Here is a 23,657-nt window from a genome sequence, read left to right as displayed (position 1 = left end):
CACTTCAGAGATACAATTATCGAGAGTCGACTGTATTTAAATAATGACACGACCTTGACCGCGTAAGCAAACAAATAAACTAACTAAAAATATCGAAAATAACCGAAATTTGAAAGAAAAAGACAGTACAGTAGAAATGGAGTACATAGTCCATACATTGTAAAACGATACAACGGGTGGTGTCAAGAAAATGTAAACCTTTTGCAAATTACAATAGAGTCCTAAATAAAATGTTAAACCACCTGACCGAGCGAAATTCAAGTCGCGCACGCCATGTTCGGATCGGAACTTACGAAATAAACCGAACATAGCCGAATAGAACGCCGTGCGCTCTGCATTCATTTCATTCATCGCACAAGTCATAAGTGATGTCGAGAGCTGCGCGACCGCGTAATGTTTAGTGTGATGTGTGATGCTTAATTTAGTCGAGTAATGTGTGATATTACTCTACGCGGTCGGGTAATATTACGCGTAATGCATTACTCGCATCACTTACACATGTCTAGTGTAAACGCAGCTGTCGCTCCGTAGCCACGTATAGCCGTCGTCCTTTCCTTCTTTCGTTTGTTTTTAATTATGAACTTTTTGTGAGACCTGAGTCTGTATTTGTGTTCTATTTTGGAACTTTGTAAGAAGGTTTTTATGTATTTTCGAGACTGATTTGATGATGTTGATGTGAAGTGACTCTGCTGTGACTGTTATTTTGGTGTCTGTTGTAATTCCAAGATGATGATGGATCAGGCGCACTTTGGGGAGTATTTGCTGAGGCAGCAAATGTTGCATGCGGCATCACTGAGTGGTTTGCGTAAGTTACAACCTCCTAACTTTTAGATGATAGAAACGATGAATATTGATGACTATGTAATTCTGATTATCTTATACGTCTGTCCCATACCTAAGCCTGATTTCCGAAATCCTCTTTCTACCTTTCTATACCTAACTAAAGCTTGCAAAACAGCCTTTTCTTTCCTAAACAACCTTATTATAATCTGCTTATCTAACATCTAATCTCATAACACAGGTCATAATGTCGTAACATTGGTGACTGAAACTAGTTTGTAAACTCTAACAATCTTGTTAGCCGTCAGCATAAATAATATCATAACGTATAATTTTGATCTGGACATGCGATAAACTAATTTACTTAGGAATTATCACGTTTGAATATATGTAGATTTTAATAGGTGGAGATAACCTTCTGTGGTTTCAAAGCAAGAGGTTTAACTATGTATGCTAAATTTTCTTTAAAACAGAAAAATGTTGGCGATGCATTTTATACACACAAAGCTTAATTATAAGAATGATGAACGGCTTAAAAATATTCAGTATTCCATGTATTTTTTTTCGGCTGAAGCCTTGTGAAATTTTTTACTATAATTGTTTCAAACAGGCTGAATAACTGTACCTTCTCACGTTTAATTAGGTATAGGTATATTCCTAATCTTGAATACCTGGCTCTAATAGAGTCGTTGCGATAATGAGGTATGAACTAATTAACAAATAACAAGAATATGCTAATTAATTACCAATTAAAACAAAGTGTTAATCGTTAAAGCACATAATTGTCATTAAAATTTAAAATCGATTCAGGTTTTTTCAACTATTTTAATAGTATTAAAAAGTTACCAAGAAAATTATAAATAATTATTTGATGTTCTAGCGTTAATATGATAAATGGGAAGACATAAAGAATTGCAATTTTACCGATAAATACATTAAAATAATAAATAACGGTAATAAACGGGTTTTAAAAAGAACTAAATTGATTTTATATTCTTTCTTCTGTAGATAGTGGAAGACTTAAATCTGCAATTTGACTTAAGAAAATAAATAATCTGAATGATAATACAATTTATTCGATATTGCGGATAAACAGTGAAAAATTCACCAACGGCTATACTATAATGCCCAATGGCAGAAAGTTAACGGTACCTCTAACACTTAATAACAAACTTAATAGATACTTAGTAACAAAACCATAAGTGGATTTACCCATACCTTATTAAAGATACCTACCCATTCCTTAAAAGTCAAGTGAAAAACAAAAGAAAATGTATCTTTACTAGTAAAGAAAAGATGGGAACTACAAATACGCCTAGCGATAGTCGCGGTGGTCTCAGACTTGTCTCAATAGACGCTAAACAAATGGTTTGATTAACACAAGGGTTCAACAAAACGGTGGTTAACAACTTTATAGGCTACAAAACAATGTATGGAAAGGCGATTGTTGTTAATTAAGAGTTTTATAGAAAAAAAAATATAAATAGATTTAATAGCAAAATATACTTCTATGGTAAAAATGTTTTGATAAATACTGTTTGTATATCAATAAGTAAATTGAATTGGAACGAACCACACAAGACGAAAAAATACAAAACAACGTATTTAAATTGTAATTTTCGTTAAGAAGCGCGTTGAAGTCTTTTGTAAGAGCTTAATTATTTTGGAAGTTTTTCTATATTTCTCTTAAGATACGCATAAATAAATATAAAAAAGGTATTTATTCGATTATTGAATTATTATCAGTAGTCCTTTTATAAATAATTTTAGATTTATAATTATTTTACATAATCTACGCTAATTTATCATGTTTCCTAGGACCAATTCTTTAACAAAAATTCTTAACCAGCTTACTCAAAGGATAAAGCCTTATATACCTACACCTACACAAGTACATGGCACCATACAGTTTGCCGTAATGACCCCCTCTCACGTGCAGGCATCTACTCATTCATGGTGTTTTTACTCCATTGTTTAAGCTCGGATTAAATAACGATACTTTTTGTTGTTTTAACCTACAGGGTAAAGGGGGCATTTGATGGTCGTTGTGTTTATTTTTATTGATTGTAGTAAAGCTAGTAAATATTAGTTTAATATACCTAAACCTTAAACATGAATCACTCTATGTATTGATGAAAACGGCATGAAAATCCGTGCAATTTTTGGGTTTAATACAGACACGAGGACGGTGTATTTGCTTTTATGATTTAGAATAAATAATATCTTCTATCTTTATCTATAATACATATTGCGATACAACACGGTAGGTTTATTATTTATAGCAATCTAAAGGCTCTGATGCTGTGGCTATTTCGTGGTGAAAGGTTTTTCGATAACTACGAAGAAATTGGAAATTGGAGTTACTCCATGTTGCTGTTATGGATCCTCATAAAGTTTTAGTTATGATAATGGTTAAAACAACACAAAACTTAACCAAGAGCTGTCACTAGTCATCCTTCAAGAACTAGAATTTATTTGCATAAGCCGCTCTGAAAAATATAGCCTTAAATAAAAAAGACACACATACATATTTATTGAATATTATTATTATGAATAAATACATTATTCCATAGATGTAAGAACACTCGTTATTCTTGCTTTGTCCCCTATTTGTCCCTTTCAAAGGTTTCTACGTAATCCCTATTAGGACGAAAGGGCGTCCATTATTCATTATTGTGAAATAATTAAGATTCCTTATAAATGGCTAGTTTTTACTAATCGACCTGTAACAAGATATTTTATGCCTTATCACCTTAATCATAGGGTTTATAATTGGTCAGCATGATTGATATTATGTCACTTGATATTGCATATTGTGGTGCACCTGTTAATAGTGAAATAGGGATAAGCGACCCTATTTTTCTAGTGTTAAGGTTTATTATTGAATGACATACTTTTAGACGGGTTTTATAGAAAATAGGTATATAATATAGAGGTCTATTCTCTTGTCCCTTCTGTAAGTTTTATAAGGCAGTATAATAATGTCACCTGTCTTTGTCTAGCCTGAGGTGTCAATTTGTCGACGATTATAGTAATCTAAAGATAGGCCATTTCACGCTTACAGGATACGATATTATCTTTTATTGTAATTTTTATGTTAAATGCATTTGTTATCATATTTTTATCAACGTGGTTGTTTCTACGTATAAATTAATTCTCTTTATTAATTTTTAATATTTTTTACAATGAGAGCTAAAGATCCCCTAAATCATTTTTTCCTTCATTTTATTAAAATAAAAACAAAAGAAGCGCTGCCTTAGTTCTTAGAAGTAAAAACCACAATCGTAAACCAATATTTTAAATACAAATGTTGATTTGTTTGTTTGCATAAATTTACAGAGCGATTAACTGATATCTGAAAATGAAAAATATCGTTTTTCCAGAATGAGAATTTTCCAGAACTTATTATAGGAAATAACATCCTTTCTAACCAACTTCCCAAAAAGGAGTAGATTCTGTCGGCTACCATACTTAACATTATAATATGTTTTATTCCCATTTTATCCAAGCTTTTATCACATTGCCGAAATCTGGTGCAGATTCCCCACAATTATATTTCATTGAGTGTCAATCCATTCAGCCGGGATGATCGCGGCTGATCAAAGTTAATTGCATCTTAAATCGGCCGCAGCTGTCATTACAGCCATCAATGTCCTGCGTCATCAAATAATTGGGAACTCGTGTGTTCGCTTTTTGTATGTAAGAAGAATACTTGCGTGTTGTTTGTACCTAATTGTAATTTTTTTGGGAAGGTATATTTTTGGATGAATAAACAATGGTTGTATTATAACAATGTAATTTTCCGATTAAATAATACTTGTATGTAATAACTTTATTTAACAGTTATCTGGATGTGTAATATCGAAGTAACTATTAAGGTAAACTGTGATAATATCTAAAACCCAAAAGGTGTAAAAGTTTCACAACAATATGAAAACTTTTACGGAAAATTAACAACACAATCAATAACGCATTTGACCTTAATGTAAATTAGAAATGTAACATTCAATTTCAAACGCACAAATAAACATTACCTATAAACTGTCCATAAAATTAAATACTAAAACCTTACAAAGCGCAACGATCAACGCATACAATAATTTCCATATCGGTCCTTTGATCCGAGCATTGCGCGGCGCCCGTCGCCAAAACTTCACTCGTAAAAAAACAATATTAATATCAAGAAGACCGTGTAATCATACAAACTGTAACTTCGAAAATAAACTTTAGTTCTTACAAAATAAGGTTTAAAAATAAAATGTCGCATTTGTAGATGTTATCAGATTCTGTGAGCATTTTCGTGGTATTACCTCATTAGTGCTGTACCCATAGATGTCTTGCACGGCGTGTCGGCTTGAACTAACGACTGTAAATTATTAATTAATAAAGTCGTGAATGATTGGAGTGTCGGTAACAGTTACATACCGAGGTTTATTGCGTTTCATTTAACGGTGGTTCTCGATACATGGACAGATTTGTCACCGTGACTGCTTTACTAGAGAAGTGGCATATGAGTTGCGCAGGAGTTAAGTAATCTTATCTATCCGCTGAATTTGACAGTCATACATATGTTTAGTGGGATCAAAGCAAAGGCCTACAATATTTCAGTGTAAAAATAGATATATTCTGAAAATCTGAAAGTATGCAATACAGTCCGGAAAAAGCTTAGGTAACTCATAATATTGTATAGTATAGGTATACGTAGAAAGACTATATCCATATTAACAAACTGCATCAAATGAACCGCCCACACGATCATAAATTACAATTTAAGTTTATGAATGAATATTTTTGCAATATAGGGATGGACCCGATTCTGATTACTTTGAAATGTCATTCGCATACGTCAGTGATATTTAATATGACCGCATATAATTAATTTAAAATTGAAACATTGATGAAGGAAAAGATTAGAGCTGAACGGAGTGCGAAATGACTGTCCGTAATCTAATTTTATACATCCTAATATCTTGTGAGGTTCATCAGACATTTTATATTGACTGTTAACTTTAGTACCTTCTTAAATGACGTGGTATTCACGTTTGACGGTCTTTGTGGAAATATAAAATGACTTCGAATAACTGATTAGTTTAAATGTTGAAGCTTTTGTAAGATGGTTAAATCTCTCTTCCTCCTGCTCTGTTCCCAATTTTATTTGGAGTCGGCGCGATATGTCTTCCGCTTCCATTTTCCCCTGTCACTCGTCATACTGACACTCACTCCCTTCTTATTCATGTCATCTTCCATCAGTCAGGCAGTCCATCCATCTTTTCTTAGGTCTTCCTCTCCATCTACCTACATTCATACTTAGTACACCCTTTGTTGCATGCGTTAAATGAAACAAATTAAATAGGTTTTCAAAATGGCAGATGCAAAGGAGGCGTGGAATCATGTAAATTAACTTAAACGATGCATACATCCTCTTTTTCAAATTTAGCATAGAATAAAGTATAATTTTGCAATGGTCAGTGATGGATGATAAACGCTGTTGACTTTAGAACGAGGTTAAATAAATAAATACCTCTTTGCAAGTTTAAAACAACCTTCTTTGTCTAAATCTATATTGCTAGCATGCATTATCATTATTTTGTCATACTTACAATTAGGAATAATATAGGTGTTTTTTTTATCTTGCAAGTATGGTCAAAGGGTATTATTCATGTATAATTACAATTACGTATGTATAATTATTTTGTAACGTGCTCTGCCTTGTATTAGGAATATTACAGACTTCACAAATTCATCTGGTTAATCTTGACAATTTAATTATATTTATTTTATGTTCACCGCCCTGCAACTTCTTTACAAGTCTAGTTGGTTTTTTATGCAAACATACATGCACATAGGCACTTATTTTTACTTTAAATAATTATTTAGATGTAATTAATATAAAGTTTACTTATATAGCCAATAAACTTGGTTTATCTAGATGACTTCACGGAGTTCTGCAGATATATTATCGCAACTATTTTCAATATTTATAGATACTAAGTAAATAAATATTATTTTATGCGGATAAAATGAGCTCTGAAACGTTTAAAATGTATACTGTAGTTTATAAAATATACTTATTTCAGAAAGTTTACTGTAACTGGAAAAACTGAAGTAGTTAAGTATACCATCATAAAGTTTTACGATCTAATTAAATTGCAAGTATTATGAGCGTAATTTAATTAAGTAAATTATCGCATTATTAGGTATTAACTTAATTTGAAAAGTTAATAGAACGTGTGAACTTTTATTTTTTAGATTTTTTTCGCTTATTACAGTTGACAGTTTTAACAATTATTACTTCCATTACCTATTAAAATTAATGGATAAAATATAGAATATTACATTTTTCTCAGACTTCAATCTATACCCATACTAAATCGCAACTAAATACATTATGCAGACCCACAATCAGAGTTGACTTAAAAAATCAAATTTTCTTTTGTTTTATCTCACTGTGCAGTACCTTTTCAGTCACTCTTTAGTCAGCACATCAGTAGGACACTAAATATATAATTGACAATGATGATGAAAATGAAGCATAGAAAATAATTTTGAATTTTATTTTTTTCCTTAGAACACCGCGTCGGCGCGGACGCAGAGCCGCCGGCTTGTGAAGCTAGACTGCTTAACGGCGACCTCTGGCGGCGCTTCCACGATATCGGCACTGAAATGATCATCACCAAGGGTGGAAGGTAAGCTCATATAACAATAACAAAATACTTATGTTCATTGTGGACTTAAAGGACTAACGTAAGTTCAGGAAAATGTGAAAAGTGTAGATTAACATACATAACGACATAAGATTTTCCTAGTTCGATTAAGATTTTGTTAAGAGGCACTTATGTTAATTATGGACTCAAAGGACCAAAGGAAGTTCTAGAAAATTTGAGACTGAGGTGAAACTTAAGATTTTCTATGTTCGAATTAGATTTTTTAGTTACGTTGATTTAAAAATTGGTATCAGGTTGTGGAGGTCAGATAGGCAATACTCAATACTCAATTCTTTATTAGCATTCCATATACAGGTGGTATATTTGTTGCTCCATGTAAAATACTGGTACACAGCTGCATCCGGCTAAGACTTGAAGCCATAACATAGTTGGCAAAGGGTTGCGAAAGTAGTCATGTTTATTGGAAATGCTTTTACGAAATGAAAATGAAATAAAATTTGAGGTGTATCGGTCAGTTTAACCAAAGGAAAAATAAAAATAAACTTATATGTACAACTTAAAACTAATACATAGCATCAAAAAATTGCTCCTCATCGCTGTCACCGGGTAATGTACCCAGAAGGCTGGCAGCATTGCCACGTTGGATGGCAATGCTCAACCTCTGTGCGAAATAAAAGCCAGCCCTTGGGTCACGAGAAGTGTCAACAAGGCGCTTAGAAATTTCCTTCGCAAGCGCGTGAGCACTCGGACCCCACGGCCCGAGAGTTTCAACCCCAAACGGCTCAAACATGTAATTCCCGATAAGGCTACTATATTTGCGCCGTTTGAGGTCCTCTGCTTGTGAAGCGGCGGAGCCAACGCAACACGCAGTTCTAGGAAGATGGGATGGCGCAAGAGTGTCGACGCAGGTCGCGTCCCACACTAAAGTCCTACCCATCTTCCACGGAAATAGCGACATGCCGTCTGGTCTCTTGCCATCGTCGCGTGCCAAACCATTTGGTTCAAGTACGGCTGGCACGCCGACGGCAACAAGAGCCCGACGGATCACGTCGTTGATATTCGCATGTCGTGGTATGCGGCCCGCACTCCGACTGCACGACAGGCCGTGGTGACCGAGGCTGTTGACAGCTTCCCCGCAGTGGCAGCGGTGAGGAGTGCAGCACGAAGCACCCAGACGCAGGCAGACAGCGAGTCTGAAAGTGGTGTCGTCAAACATGGTGCCTATGTTTGCCGACGGAAATGCGTGAAGCCAAAGACCTGACTCCCATTCACCCACAGCCAGTAGGCGTGCTCGCTCCGCAGAAGTAATTGACGTATCAATGAGATTTTTCCGTATTACTCTGCAGAGCGGCTCATCCCACTGTCTCTGGGAGGATGGGTTGGCGGGTAGATCGGTATTCGGGCATGTGACTTTCCAGGCATTAATAGCCTCCGCCAGGCATGGCACCTCAAAATTGATCAGTGTAATAGGTAGAATTTTCCTGATCAATTTGTCAGTGCCATGGACGGAGGAAATAAATGCCGGTAAACTAATACTGGAAATTTTGCGGACGCCAAGCCCTCCCATACGGATGGGAAGTGTAGCTTGAGACCAAGCTTTGTCGTCCAAGGCCACATTTAAAATTGATGAAAGTGTATGTCGAATTATTTTATCGATTTGATCCAAAAGGTTGATGTGCTTCCATAAATGAGAAGCACGCAAGATGTAGGTTAATTTGGGGCCAAAGCAGCAGTATCGTAGGATGGTGATGGCTGAATGTATATTAATTTTGAATAACCTTTCCGAAATATCATTGAAATTTTGAATTTTGTTCTCAATAAAATCCGAAAATGACTCTTCTAGTACTGGTGACCCCAGGAGGCAAAGAGAACTTTTGTCTATTATTTTTATGCCATCGGCTACTGCGTTAAATTTTTGGAGTGTCGTCTGTCTGTCGGTTGTGTCAGATATAAAGAGTTCGCATTTGGAAATGTTTAGGTCAAGGCCAATGTTATGGAGTTTGTCTCTTAGGAAAATGAAATCATTAAGTACGGTATCTCTGTTGCCTCCCAGGGTCCCATCGTCGAGATACCAGACGTTAAATTCAGAATTTAGTTGCCGAATTATTGGGTTAATTGCCAAACTAAAGATCACAGGCCCGAGGGGATCACCTTGTTGACAGCCAACAGCGGATTCTAATAGGTTGTCCCGATAAAGTAATTTGGTTGGATGTCTATAGCACTGCCAGAGGAAACTAAAAATTTGGGGTATTTCTTTTTTGGCTTCTGCCAGCAAGGTGTCCCTGTTCACCGAGTTGAATGCGTTCTTAATGTCAACCTTCAAGATGACATCTCCGTTCCCATAATTTAGGTAGGTCGACAGGGCGTGTACGGCAGCCTCGCAGCCCCCTTTCGAGCCATAGCCTAGCTAAGGAAAGGAAATCATTATGCTATCTCCTAAAATTAGCGACAATCCATTTTAAATAAGTACTCAATGATTCATTCATGTTTTGTGTGCCAATCGTGTAAGACCACTTAACTATGTGAAAGGGGCTCAGAAATCATTTTACGCGACCCGTACTGCCTCGGGCAAGAAGTCATTATTAAAACATAAATTCTTGGAAATTAAGTGAATTGTACGGTGCGCCCGTAATAGTTTGTATGGCAGTTGGCTCGCAGCAATAAGTCCAATTAAATTGGTTTTTCGGTAAACGTTATTTGTTGAAATCATCTTAATTCATCGTTCGGACAAACCCACAGCTCTGCATCATTTTTTCACCCGTAATGTAACTAATGTCAACCGGTACGACAAAAACATGGTATTTAGTTTCCTAACATTTTTATTTCTACAAAACATCGATTGGTTGACTATGTTTACCGTGAAATTGGCAAATAACGAGCCAGTAATTGTTTTCCATGTACGCAGTTCTTTTTATTGGCCACGATATTGAATTGAGAGATATTTCATAATTTGCACCTGTCAAAGCATTTATCAACGTTTCGTGGGAAGGCGCGCCGCCCTCCGCCCGCCCTGCGCATGCGCCGCGCCCCGGTGACACGCAGCGACAACGCGACATTTTGAATTGAATGAAAAAACTTTGTCTAACCATCATCGACTCAATTAAACAATGCAGCTGTCGGAATCCAAGAATCCAATACACAAAAACATATTACTCGTAATAAATTACAAAATAATAACAAAAACTTAACGAAAACCCATTAGGACTGCTGAATCTGACGCGAGCCTTGTTAACGGATAATTTGGGAGACGGGGCCGGACCTCCGTCATAGACAAAACAAACAGCTGCCCCGGCAATTTGTGCATTTCTCTAAATGGCCGAGCACAAATTACACCTTATTATAAGCTTGTTTGCTTTACGACGGTACCCCTACAATTATATTTTTTTCGTGATCGATAATGTGGGTGCGAGCAGTGAAGAAATTACACAGTCGTCGCGATCTCGGCGCCTCCGCCTTCCTGCGAGCGAGAGCCGAGGCGACCCACCGCGACCCACCGCGCGGCCTCGCTGCGCCACATGCCGCCGGAACATGCACGCATTACTGTCTATGCTCTCACAATCAGACGCAGATTGACTCGTTAGATATTTTAATCATATTTTTGGATACGTAATTGTTTCACGGTAAAGAAGGGCGGCCGACCACCATAGCCGCGCACCGCCAAAAGAAAGTTCGATCAATAATGAACATCACGTCCGTTCGACTTCTGACGGAATTAAAAATGAAAATATTCCGTAATTAATGGCGTGTAATTAGCGTTCGAGGACCGCATCGCGTCGTCGACCACTCTCTTATTAAAATGACCAGTAAAAACTAGACGCTGTTCGCAAACGAATAGCTGTCGTGCGCGATGGCTGTAGCGGCGCGCCTGCGCACTGTCGCAGTTTTTGCGCTGGCCGATAATTAGCCGGGTTCATCTGTGCTCCTGTCATCTCCTACACGTTTTTTTGGCGCGGCCGCCGGCGCAGACCACCGCGCGCCGCCGCCCGGCTAACATTCCGATAATTTACCGCTTTATCCAGCGGTTGGTGAATCTCGTTAGCTTAGCTGGCCGCGCCCGTCTAGAGGTCACTTTTGTTTGTTTTGTATTAACGATCCCGCGTGAGAGAGGCCGGGGGCGCGCTGGCGCCGACCCTGGCGCCATACGAATCCAAATGGGTCAAAAATATTTCATGCGTTTCTCGTATTGAGCACTAGCCGAGGTGCGTGCGCGCAGTAATTGAGTTATTCTATGCGAGCTGCCCCGTTGGGAACTGGTAACATTGGGTACTGTAATTCGAAGCTTTTAGTTGTTGTTCAAACAGTGTTAAAAGCTGTTCTTGTCCGTTCTTTATCTGGTTTGGTTCGCGGAGAGGGGCTGGCTTCGGCGGGTTAATTGGTTGCGCAAACAGTGGATTTGGGCGGTTCGTTTGTGCAAGCGGGGCCGGGCGGCGTGTGTAGTCGGAGTTAACACCTGCCTCGCTCGGCGGCCATGCGCGCGAGCTTTATGTGTTAACTTGGGATCTGTAGAAACAGCCATCTCAATTTTCCCACCTGTGAGGAATTGTAAATTGCTTTGTAGATACATAGACAGGGCTGAGCGACTCTATGTGCCAACATGTTTACCTTTATACAGGTTGAGTGTTTGTTCACGCGAGCCTATCGCCTCATCTTTTGTAGGCCTAATTAATACAGAAACGTATTAGACGAATCAACACCACAATAATTAATATAATAATAAATAATATAATAATATATAAATAAATTGGATACGAAATCTTTCCAGACGTTTTCGCGAAGTTTTGTTTAACGAAACTGACGACGACGAAGATGTGACAGGCGATTAAAAAACAATAATCCTCGCGTCAACATTGTAGGCCCACATGCTCGCGGCTCGCGCGCTCCGCACAATAACAAACTGCATAGATACGCGCTGTCGGCGACACGGCCCATCTGTTCCGCTGCATGTTCAGAGATAATACTTAACCCTCAATAATCGCTGTACAAACAAACATCGGTTGGAATAGAGTAGGTTATTTATTTTTTCTCAAAACTGAAATATGACAAATGGGCGAGCCGGGCCGCGGCCGCCGGCGCGCATCGCTCGCGTGTCGTCGCGCGGACCTCCCGCCATTTTAAAAACAAACACACAACACAAAAACTCGTTATTTATTCTTGTGTTATTGGTCGGGAAGGGCGCGCCCGAATTCGCTTGAAAAAATCATAAGTTATAATTAAAAACGTCTGCGCATGGTCGGGTACTAGCAACGGTCGCAGCGTCAGAGCCCAGCGTTATACACTCGCAGTCAATTTGTGAACATGAATTACTTCAGTAATATTGACAATTACCGCCGACTTTTACGAGATAAAAGTCTAATCACATCTCGGATCTACGTCCAGAAATCATATCTAACAAACGAGCGTAAGCTCATTCCGGCGCTTGTTTTAACAGAAATACCGATTAATTGATTCGATCTGTGTCGTAATTAAAATGGGTGATTAGGTTGCGCGGGGAGCGGCGCCGGCGCCTCAAAGCGTCGCCGGCAACATTCCTTTTGTTTTACCACGAGTCGCTTGTCGCCCGGCCGAGCGCGCGTCCCTGCGGGCGCGAGCGGGACGTGCGCGGGCGCCGACCGCCTGCGGCGCGCCGGCCGCCCGCCGCGCGCCCCGCCCCAGCCACGCACCACTAATAATCAGATTATGACAGTCGCCCGTCTCCGGCTCTGCTCCACTCGTCACTCCTCCAGCGAGCACCACTCCATATCTCCTAGCCGCGCACCGACGTGCCAGATTGAGAGATATCGCGACTAGTGCTGCACTCGCTACGAATTGACATAATGCCTCTTTGTTTTAGACTCCGATACCAGCAGGCGGTTACTTGTCCGAGGAAAATTAATGAAGGTTCGATCAGTTAGCTCGGAAATTTGTTAGACCTTTGCCCTCTCCTGCAGGTTCTGTTGACACACATCCTGCTTATTAATTAATTAAGCTGATATCTTTCTTATGTGTTAATCCAATTCTTGTGTATCACCCCGGAAGTAACGTTGGAGTAGTTAGAAGTACTTACCTAAATAAAAGTCCAAACAATTGCATTTCCAAAGTGAACCGCAATTACGATAAACGTTAGAACCCTTAAATGTATAGTAAGAGTTGTTTGTACAATTGTAAGTTGATAGAAAACGTTTATAGTAATGAAGGCTTAGATGAACCTTAAGAAATAATGTCGCTGTAAAAACGTAATGTCATTGTATGTAATGGGTAATTCCGGATAAAAGGACCAGGAATCTGAAGCACGCGCCGAATAGTCGCCGCCTTCGGCCGATCATATCGCAATATCTCTGGGGAACACACCACGCACCGTTCCTCACATATTTATAAACGTGCTATCCATCGTCGGCATCAGGTGTACGCCCGTGGTAACGTTTAATGTTGAGCTGTCGATGTAGCTCGTGCATAAGAGAAATCCTCCACCGTGAGTGTCGAGCTCAAAGTTGAGTGATCATCAGAAAAGCACAGTCATCGCCGGCTCCCGCGCCTTTTTGTCCCGCCACAACCTAAAACAATCGACGATCGAGGTAAAAAACAAACACGAAAATGATAATTCGAATTTAGAATATAAAAAATATGCGTCCGGGCATCATCGTGGAGCGGCGCATGAGTCGGTTTTTGCCGAGCGACAGACAGCGGCTCTGATGATAATTTCTCATTAGGTTATAACATTTTTGTCGGTTGAAACGTCGTAAATTCCACGAATAATTTAGGGAAGAAAGTGGTCGTGTTGAAGATGTTTTGTTTTTATGGCGCCAACGAGAAGCTCGGGTTAGATCGGTATCTCTCGATACAAGCGTTTAACCCATGTTACTCGGAACTCGGGAATTATTCTCACGGAGTCCGACTTGGCTCTGCTACCCAACAAATTGTAATGTTACCGAATGAGACAACTCGCATTCTTTCAGATGACTTCTTTGATGCAGAAAAAAGTAATCTCGTGTTCCGATACGCCATTACTTTTTTGTGGGTTCAAGCTTTTGATCTAAAACAAACATTTGATTTGGTCTGTGTAATCTGATACAAGTGTTGTCTGTTCGCTTACTATCGATAGTGTCAGGAGTTGAGTTGAGTTGTTAAGGTGACATCTAACATCGCAGGACATGAAAGCATCCAGTGCATTAAGTACGTGCGTGGTCGTACGTGTCCATAATGCGTCTCCCAGAACCCGAGGTGATTATAACCCGACAGTTGTTCAGGGTGCGTCGTTTATCATAACGCGCTCGTAAAAACATAGGAGCCCACGTACAATGGTAGCGGTCAGAAAAAACCTTGTGATATATACGAATTTGTTACATTTCACGCAAGATTTGTCGCTAACGAGCCGTGTGATGTTGCTTATAGAATGCTGATTTACAGTAATGCGTGTTTGTAAGCTATTATGTCGTTTGAGTAGGTAGATATATATTTATGCTGCGTGTCTAATAGGTAATCAGATTGGATACATATTAAATGAAGGTTCTCGAAGGACCCATAGCACATTCTATTGCTTTGAAACTCGATAGTTGTTAAAAGGCAGTACCGTGGCGACAATGATGTGCGACGCCGTGAACTGAGTCTGGGAGTCGGAGGCAGAGAGCGAGCCACCCGCGCGCTCGTGTGCCGATAGCATCGCGCAGCCGCGCCCGCGCATCGCGACATCACGCGCCGATGTGTATCGCGCACGGCGACCGCTACCGAAACCTCAGATAAGCGCAATGGGCGACTCTGGGTGCAGACGGACGCACGATTCTCGAATAAATGTGTCGCTCCGGCGTCTAAGTGTGCGCTGTGAGAACATGACTGATTTGGACATGAATGTTGACAAGAATACGTAAGCGTCGAGATGCTCACTGATAGTTTGGTCAACGCTATAAAAGTTGCATGCATGATGCCTACTTAACTGGATCTTACCAAACGCAAACATCACGACTGAGGCGCATTCCTCTGTAATTGCGGCCTCACTCTTGGAAGGCCCTAGTCCTCATCTCTTGCTACAAAAACTTTCTACACAGCTCTTACTCATTCTAATGCACGTTACAATCTAACAAATATCTAACTAAGTACCGCATCAATATCAATTATAGACTTCGCAGAAAAATGCCCCGGCATGATACCGTACATGAGAATTGCAAGACGACTGCATGCACTGCAATTAGAGGCGAGCAATGCGTTCGAGATTAAAGTCCGCACATATTAGTTGAGACGTGACGATGAGGCGACATCAAAACACATTTCTGTGAAATATGTAACAAGGGTTCAATGTCAATAGTGTGCTGGATGTCGCAACGCCCACTAATTGCGTTGATGACGCGGCCGCGGCGCGTTTGAACCCGACACATTACGCCAGCCTTGGCGCGATTCCCGGTACCTACCGACTGTCATGTGGATCTTGTGGGAGCGATTAGCGACTGGCGTAAAAGGACCAATCGAGCGACATTAGGCTCGACCATTGCAATGTGAACCAAGTATGGAACCGGAGCGGACATAATTGCCCGACTCGCTCTCAAAGCCTCTCGTCACATATTTCGAAGATCAGAACTATATGAATTATATGGGTGTATTGCAAATTATTTTATTGCATTCTATGTTTCGAAATAAGTATGTATTCGTTTAAGATTTATATGTATTCGACCCAAAATTAACTGGATCAAAATAACTGTATCAGATGACTCAACATTCAATCAGTACCACCCGCAGCATAATGACGGCCAGTAAACTCGCGAACAGTTACAGAAACGATCTTTGAGTAATACGCAAGCCGTTCTCTGCTTGTACCATCCGCACAGAATTAATATCAATTAACACACGCGGGCTTAATTGTGAATCGGGCAGCTCGCGTGCGGCGGTGCCTTTGTCGGCGCTAGTGATCCCCCCTCCGTGCGTGTGCGCAACTTTAATTCGCAGCCTAACCCTTTCGCTTCTTCGAAAATCCTAAAATACTGGCGCCATTCTCCATGACTTCCGTTAAAGGATAATGAACTCTATTCCTATGAAATATGGTTGCGATCAGGATGGTCGTGGTTCTAGGGATCGCGGCATTACGGTACGATGAGCGAAGATCCTGTGCTTGATTGATAGCTCCTCGTTTGACTGCCACTACCGTGTTCCCTTATTGTACTTGTGGTTAATGGTTCTTGTTATTCTTGCTAACTGCTGCAAATTAGATGCAATGCTTGGGGACTTGGTGGGGGATCCTTAATTGCACTATTCCGCAATCGATAGCTTGCATTTCCAAACAGTTTGTTTCTGGCTAATAGTCGAGTGAACCACTTTGCTGAACGGTATCCTTAGCAGATTAACAATGTAACCGATGGTAGTTTTATGACCTCTCATAGCAGGGGTTTACTTCGATGACAAACAAATAAAAAATATGACAAATATTAACATTCAACAGCTACTATCAACAGATCGCTATTATCTTAGATAAAATCACCGCGTTTGTAGCGATCATCAATTCTTTGCTTATATCACATCTTTGACAGGATTATAATTAGAAACTGTCCGATCTTATGGGTTGTCCTTTTTAATGTCGCTAGTCGGGTCCCATACTGCGCTCGCATTTCATTAACTCAAAATGTTAAAAAATTGGGAGTTCTCATAAAACGGTGTGATTTATGCCGGCTCGGGAGCTAACGAGCGGTCGCCACCGGACTGGGGGCGCTCGCCGCGACCAGCCCGGCTGCACTTCAATTTCAACTCTACAGAACGTATACAAGGACCAGCTTTGCATGAAACATTGTAACGCAACCCAAGAATTGTTGATCGGACAATTAAGGTCCACGAGTAATGCAATCAAATGGTTCTCATTAATTCTTGAGATGGTTTTGTTTCAGTTTGATGACTAGCTCACATTGTTATATGAATCTAAATTAGCACTTGATTAGGTAAGAAAAAAACACCAATGAACATCAGGAATCGTTTGTCAATGCCACGTTCCATCGACGTAGTTATTCGTGCAGTTTTTTGGGTCGATATTATAACTAATTAATTTTTAATTGTCGGCGAATTCTTTAATCGTTTATGCGGCATGAATTACCGAACTGTGTATTGGCAAAGCGTAATCTTAACGATCTGTTGTGTTGAGTTCGGCGTCAGGCTCATAATAGGCTCTAGATGCGGCGTGTAGATAAGCTTTGTATGGGGCCCGCGCTGCGCGGCGGTCGGGACGTCTCCTGGTCGGCCGGCTCTGGTACCCACTGTCAACTAAATTACTGCGCGTTTGTCGGCCCTTCCATTCGCAATTTACGAGCAACAAGCTTTGTGCCACGCGTGAATGCCGCGGCGCCGGCGCCCCAAAAGGTGCTGAATTAATTCCCTACTTTCACCGTAACGACATCCATATTCATTTGAAATTTGAGCTTTTTCGCGTAAGCTCCCACTACGAGGTGTTTATACAAATATCTTGTCCAAATGTGGTGTTTATTTGTTCCCTTTTCATTAATTAAGTTAAAAATGTATATATATTTCTTAAGCTCATTCTAATTTTTGATCTATTTTATACATACAATTTCCCGTATAGATTTGATATGTGTTTCGGAAAGCTACATGTTCCTGCTACTGTTACAGACTTGCCAGTTAACTTATCAGTTAAACTACTTATTTCCTGTAATGCCATGATTAAGCTCGAATCATTAGCTTATTAATAATGATGATGGGAACTAAAAACTTCTGACTAATTGCTTTAATTAAGATAATATCAAAACGTCTGATAGCAAGTAGGTCGTATTAAAGTAACGAAGCTTACATGACTTTGTATGATAAAGTTCCAAAGAAGTTTTGCAGAGAAAATTGATACTGCAGAATTATCAATGTATAAATAAACACACTGAGATAAAACAGGCTGCGAATTCATTTACTTATGCGGTAATAAAACCAATCGGCGACTGGCGTAAGATCGGGTATTAATTGAGGCGGTACCCTTTACAGATACGTTTACAATCTGCGAACGGTGCACTAAAGCGAAATGGGTGCAATTGAAACTATGGCGGACGGCAACTCATTGGATGAAAGGGTGCCGATGTGGCGATTAAACATTTTCAATTTCCGCAAGAGCGGTGCCCTTGTTCAGGGCGGTTGTAAATTTGGCGACGAGATGCGCATAAACATGTCGCGCAGGTGCGCGCGCGCCGCGGGCGAGCTTTGTGTCCCCGCCCCGCCCCCAGTCGAGCCCAGACCTAGTCATAATCTCTAACATCTACAATTACTTACTGCGCATTCTCGCTGCATCGCGTGACACCACTAAACGCAATAAAACCGCCGATGACGTCATTCCTCATCATCAAACAAAACTTGACAGGATTTCATAAATGTAAATATCAGAAACGATCACTAACCGTTATTATCTAATAACAAAGCATTCGAGGGCTTTAATCAATTTTGTTATAAAACAAGGGTCGTTGAGCAAGGTAGCCGGTGCAATATTTTTTTGTTACCACCTGCAGCCGCACGGCAAAAACTAGCCAATAAAATAAATCTTTTTTTGAAAGCGATCGTTATGATTGAAGGTGCTGTCGCTGATTTTAAACAAAGGACGACAGATAGAGGTAGCCATCAATATGCTAATATGTCGTTACATCTCCCGAGATGATTCCGTGGCTTTTTTGTGGCCGAGCCCAAATTGGTTTATTTGTTTTGAACCAATGTATTTCTTTATAAGTGTAGTTTGTTTGGTTTGCATGGCGAGCTCTCCAAGCATATGGGAGTGGTGCGGGAACGTTTTTTTCGATGACATTGAAAATATTTGTGAATTTTAGAGCAAACAACGTTCTGAATGTTGTCGACAGGATACTTTCCGGTCTGATTGTATAATACGCATTGACTGCTACATCCTGACCGCCCCTAATGTGTTATCGTTATGCGTTATTGCTGATTCATGGAGTTTGGTTCCGTCTTAGCGGCCCACTACAGTAGGATAACAATGAGCATGTGGTGAGCATGCGTGGCCATCAGTCCCTTGCGCAAGAGTGTCGCGCGGGATAGACCCCACCCGCGGACACACACACCGCTCATTACTGCGCATGCGTCGATTGCGTCGTAAGCTGCCGTTTACGCGTTTATAATTACACAGTAAAAGGTTTTTAGCAGTTGTAGAACATTATCTGACCGCACGTCAACTGCCCATAGCGATGCCGAACCATTAAGATAATTTACATATAATTATGTAGTTATAGAACGGGAATTACATTTTATAGGTTTCAGAAATATTACACACGACGAAGCCTTTAAAAAATAAAACGTTCTTCTAAGAACATTATGTTGTAAAAAACAACCTTGTGCGCTAAGCAGTTGGGCATTTAACTATAATTTAGTTGCAGATTGTAGATAATCGTGTTTTGACGATTTAGGAGCAGGATAAAGCACGCTAAATACAAATATTTGTGTGCACATACAGCGAGCGAGCGAGATTCACACGGGCCGCTCTCACAGTCCGAGTGAACAATTTGACACTTCCAGGTGTATGATTTTTTATATGGGCAGACAATGGCGGAGGTGTTTACCCAGGCCCACATCTGGGCAATCGAAAAAACCGGCCGGAGCGCGGGTTAGGCGCTGGATACACAACACAAGTATTGTACACTCCAAAGTTGTTTATCCTTCGCGTTACTTCGAATTGAAGCCCAGATGTGTCGAACAACGTGTCCTCTGTGCCTTAACGACTGTCTCCAGCGTAACATTGAACTTGGAAGATAAAAAGCTCATGAAATTAGCAGTAAAGATAACTGGCTGGCGAGAGGGGTAGGTTAGTGTCGACGACGTTAAACAGTGATCAGGAGTCATTAAAGTTTACAGACGACATCTGTCAGATTCGAGTGTGTGAGCTGCTGAAGTAATGTTGATGAATGCAAGTGGCTGTGTGTGAGCGCGTCGTGCTCAACAACTCGCGGCGAGTCGGTCGCGCGAGGCGGTCGCTCGAGCGGTTCTCGTGCGGATGCTAGAGCGGATATGACAGTTTCTTTGCCGCAGTTAGCGCCTCCGTGCGGCAATTGGCAAGTTGTTACCGATTTACGACCCACTCTAAAGTTTATTCAACGCGATTCTGGTGGTCCCATTGTGTTCCCTAAGTCCCTTCCCACCGCCGCGGCTTAAGCTCTCGAGAGGCCTTTTATGGCGGTCCCGTTTTTATAGTATCTTTATTTCATTTGCATTCTCGTTTAAACTGTATCGTAAACAAAATTCCATAACATAAAACACTTTAAATAAAAAGGCTGACATGACACGCATTATGTTTAATTCGTCATCGCTGCTATCGAATGTTTAATGGTTCAGAATGTTCATTACAGGTTGTATGGGTCCCTTGTGGAAATTACGATTTAGATAGTATGATCGGGCGGTATATTTTTCATGATATTTTGCGCGTGGATCGTCACCTCTTTGTCGGCGCGCGGAGCTTTCAAACGGCTCGATAAGTGGCCGGCGGCTGATAACAGCCATCTTACGAACGGTAGCCGAGTGAAGGGATTTGTCAACGTACGGTCAACATGCGCGTCGATACACCACTATTTGAACATATATTTGTGTTTGGACTTGTCTCGCCATGTTTGTAGACATAACGACAGTTGTAAACATGGAATGTTACCTGTTGTGGCAGCAGTTGTTTGAAAAATAGCTGACAATTTATCCAGTATTTAATGTTAGCAATATTTCTGTTTAAAGAAAGGTAATAAATTAGCAAACAAAATTGCCTATTAATCAGCCGCTAGGAATGTAATCTTGGACAAGATCTTAATTCCGAGTGATGCGCGCGCGCATCAGAACTGAATGATTTACAGTATATTTCACGTGGCTGTGACGCTGTGTGGGCGACGCGTTGGTGGACGAACCACTCACGATATCCGACGCACATTATATGTAAAATTTACGTTGTTCTCGACTTATTATAACTATATAATTATACATGCTTATATCGAGATGTCTATATCATCTTTGGAAGCGGAAAAGAAGCATTAAATACCGTTCAAATGTTTGATTTTTCAATCTTAACCTTGTCATTATATCCGAATAAGGTAATTACTGAGAATGACATACCAATACTTAATTTAAAAACATCAAAAATTATTCTCGAAAAGTTATAACGGAGTACAATTTTAAGAGCTTTTCTTTTTAAATACATGGGGTATTTAAGAAAAGCACTACTTTTTGTTTTTTTACAGCCTTTTTATCGTCCCACTGGTGGGCACAGGCCTCCTCTCACATGGAGAAGGAAAAACCACTATGACATTATTTTAACTCTGTGAACATAGTGCGATGATATCGCGTCGCTAAACAAATGAATGCTGCATCATCTACGCAAAGTTTCAGTTCCCATGGCAAAGTTAGATGGCCACAAACAAAGTATCTGTTGTCCTGTCGCTACGCTCACGTAAGGCGGTAGCGGCGATCGTAAACTTTAAATGGAGGCTAATTTAGTTTGTTGTTAATTGAGCTTCTGTCGGCGCGTTATCTGCGCCTGCATTAGTGGCTCGCCGGCGCGGGCGCAGCCTCGCTGATAACACCACTATTATGACTGATGGCATGCCGCACTGATACGCGAATAAGCCTATAAGGCTGCTGTGAATACATTATAGCTGTAATGTGTCTCGGCACTCAAAGAAAAATAGTTTTTGATATTTTTTTGGAAGTGCCTATTCTGTAGGCTAGTTTGAAATCCAGGAAAATATTTCAGAAATTTAAAGGAGGTAACGTCAAATTCATTTATTGAAGTTAACTTATCAAGACTCCCTTAAAAACTGAAATTAGAATTTATCTTTATTTCTAAGCAAAATAAAACCAGCTTTTAGCACACAGCATTGAACTTCAATTCAATGAACACTTCAACACAACTAAAACGAGTCACAAAACAAATACAATTTACACTACCTTCCAAATTAACATCCCATTATTCCGGACACATCTGTCCACAGATTAAATACCACCACCGCCGCGGTAGGCACAAATATAGAGGTACTATCCCAACTATACTTACAGATACGTTAATTCAAAGACCGACCACAGCGTCCCCCGATAAACATGGCGCCACCAATATCAGGCTTTATGACACTTTATATGGACGAAACAAACGGGTGCCAAAAGCCCCCATTCGTAACACATTTGCCCCCGCTATCACATTTTTATAAGCTTGATAACATTTTGGAATGTGCTCATAAGTGCTACTGAGAAGGTGAATAGTTGTTTTGTTATCGTATTTGCTCTAATGTTTGTTGAAACGGCTTTATAAGAAAGTAGAAATAATGTGGCCTTATTGAGAATATTCATTTCACAAGGAAAATTAAGCGAGGAAATAATAAAAAATCTGCATTATCACAAAACACAATAAAATTCTCTTAGGGAAAAATCGTACATAGGGAATTGTTTTATCAAGGATTTTCTTTAATAGCCACCTATAGCTTAGAATATCTACAACAGGTGTAGATTCTTCTGTCAACTATCTATTCCATGTTCTATTTGGTTCTCTCGGAATTTGAAACCAGTCCATTTATCTATTTGATAAAGACGTGACATATTGGCTGGCTAAGATGGCGACAGGCAAATAAACCGTTATGCATGTTAATTCTAATCTTATCAGAGCTAAACGTTGACTAATAAACTACATTCCGAAACATGATTATTATACACACAAATATGCATACTTAATTTATGTCTACTTTAGATTTTCCGAAACTATCTCTTATAAGCAGTAAATGGAGAGGTCCACCATGTTTTATCAGCAAAATAGAGTTCTTCGATAAATAAATAAGTATCCATATATCTATTGTATCATTTCTTTATTTGTATGCTATTATGACATGAAAAATATTAGCCAGTCAGGAAAGTGCTATTAAATTGTACTATAATACAATATAGTATTATATATAATACAATGTAGTAATTGTAGTATAATATGTACTATTAAATTGACAAAGCTAATCCCCTATTCTACTATAATATTGCTTTATGGAGATAGCTTTAATGTTACAAAAAAAGATATTATAGATTGCATTAGTCTTGTTCTACATTTAAGTGAAATAAATAAATGTAAATTCATAATAGGTGCCTTACCTTACTCTTACAGTTTGACTGAGGAACAGAATAGGCACATTTTCAATCTAAATATGTTAATGTACAATAGGACTAACCGTCTTGACTCTATTTCAATTTTTGATGTTAATCAGTTTGATAATAGATTTCAATTAACTGAATATTCTATGTATTTGCCACCTAGCTGTAGAC

At 39.6% G+C, this 23,657-nt stretch overlaps 1 protein-coding gene across 1 annotated transcript in view; it reads left to right on the top strand.

The window, feature by feature from the left end:
- The first annotated feature begins 510 nt into the window (after window positions 1-510).
- LOC110369767 (T-box transcription factor TBX6) overlaps window positions 511-23,657 on the top strand; it is a 36,688-nt gene continuing 13,541 nt past the window's right edge. Inside the window, exons 1-2 of the mRNA XM_021325315.3 lie at window positions 511-805; window positions 7,349-7,466. Of these exons, the coding sequence (XP_021180990.3) occupies window positions 727-805; window positions 7,349-7,466 (197 nt within the window). The 5' untranslated portion in view covers window positions 511-726. The remainder of the gene's footprint in view (window positions 806-7,348; window positions 7,467-23,657) is intronic.

Source organism: Helicoverpa armigera, chromosome 9 (assembly GCF_030705265.1).
Source record: "Helicoverpa armigera isolate CAAS_96S chromosome 9, ASM3070526v1, whole genome shotgun sequence".
Classification (NCBI taxonomy): Eukaryota; Metazoa; Arthropoda; class Insecta; order Lepidoptera; family Noctuidae; genus Helicoverpa; species Helicoverpa armigera.
This window is presented reverse-complemented; position numbering and strand designations above follow the sequence as displayed.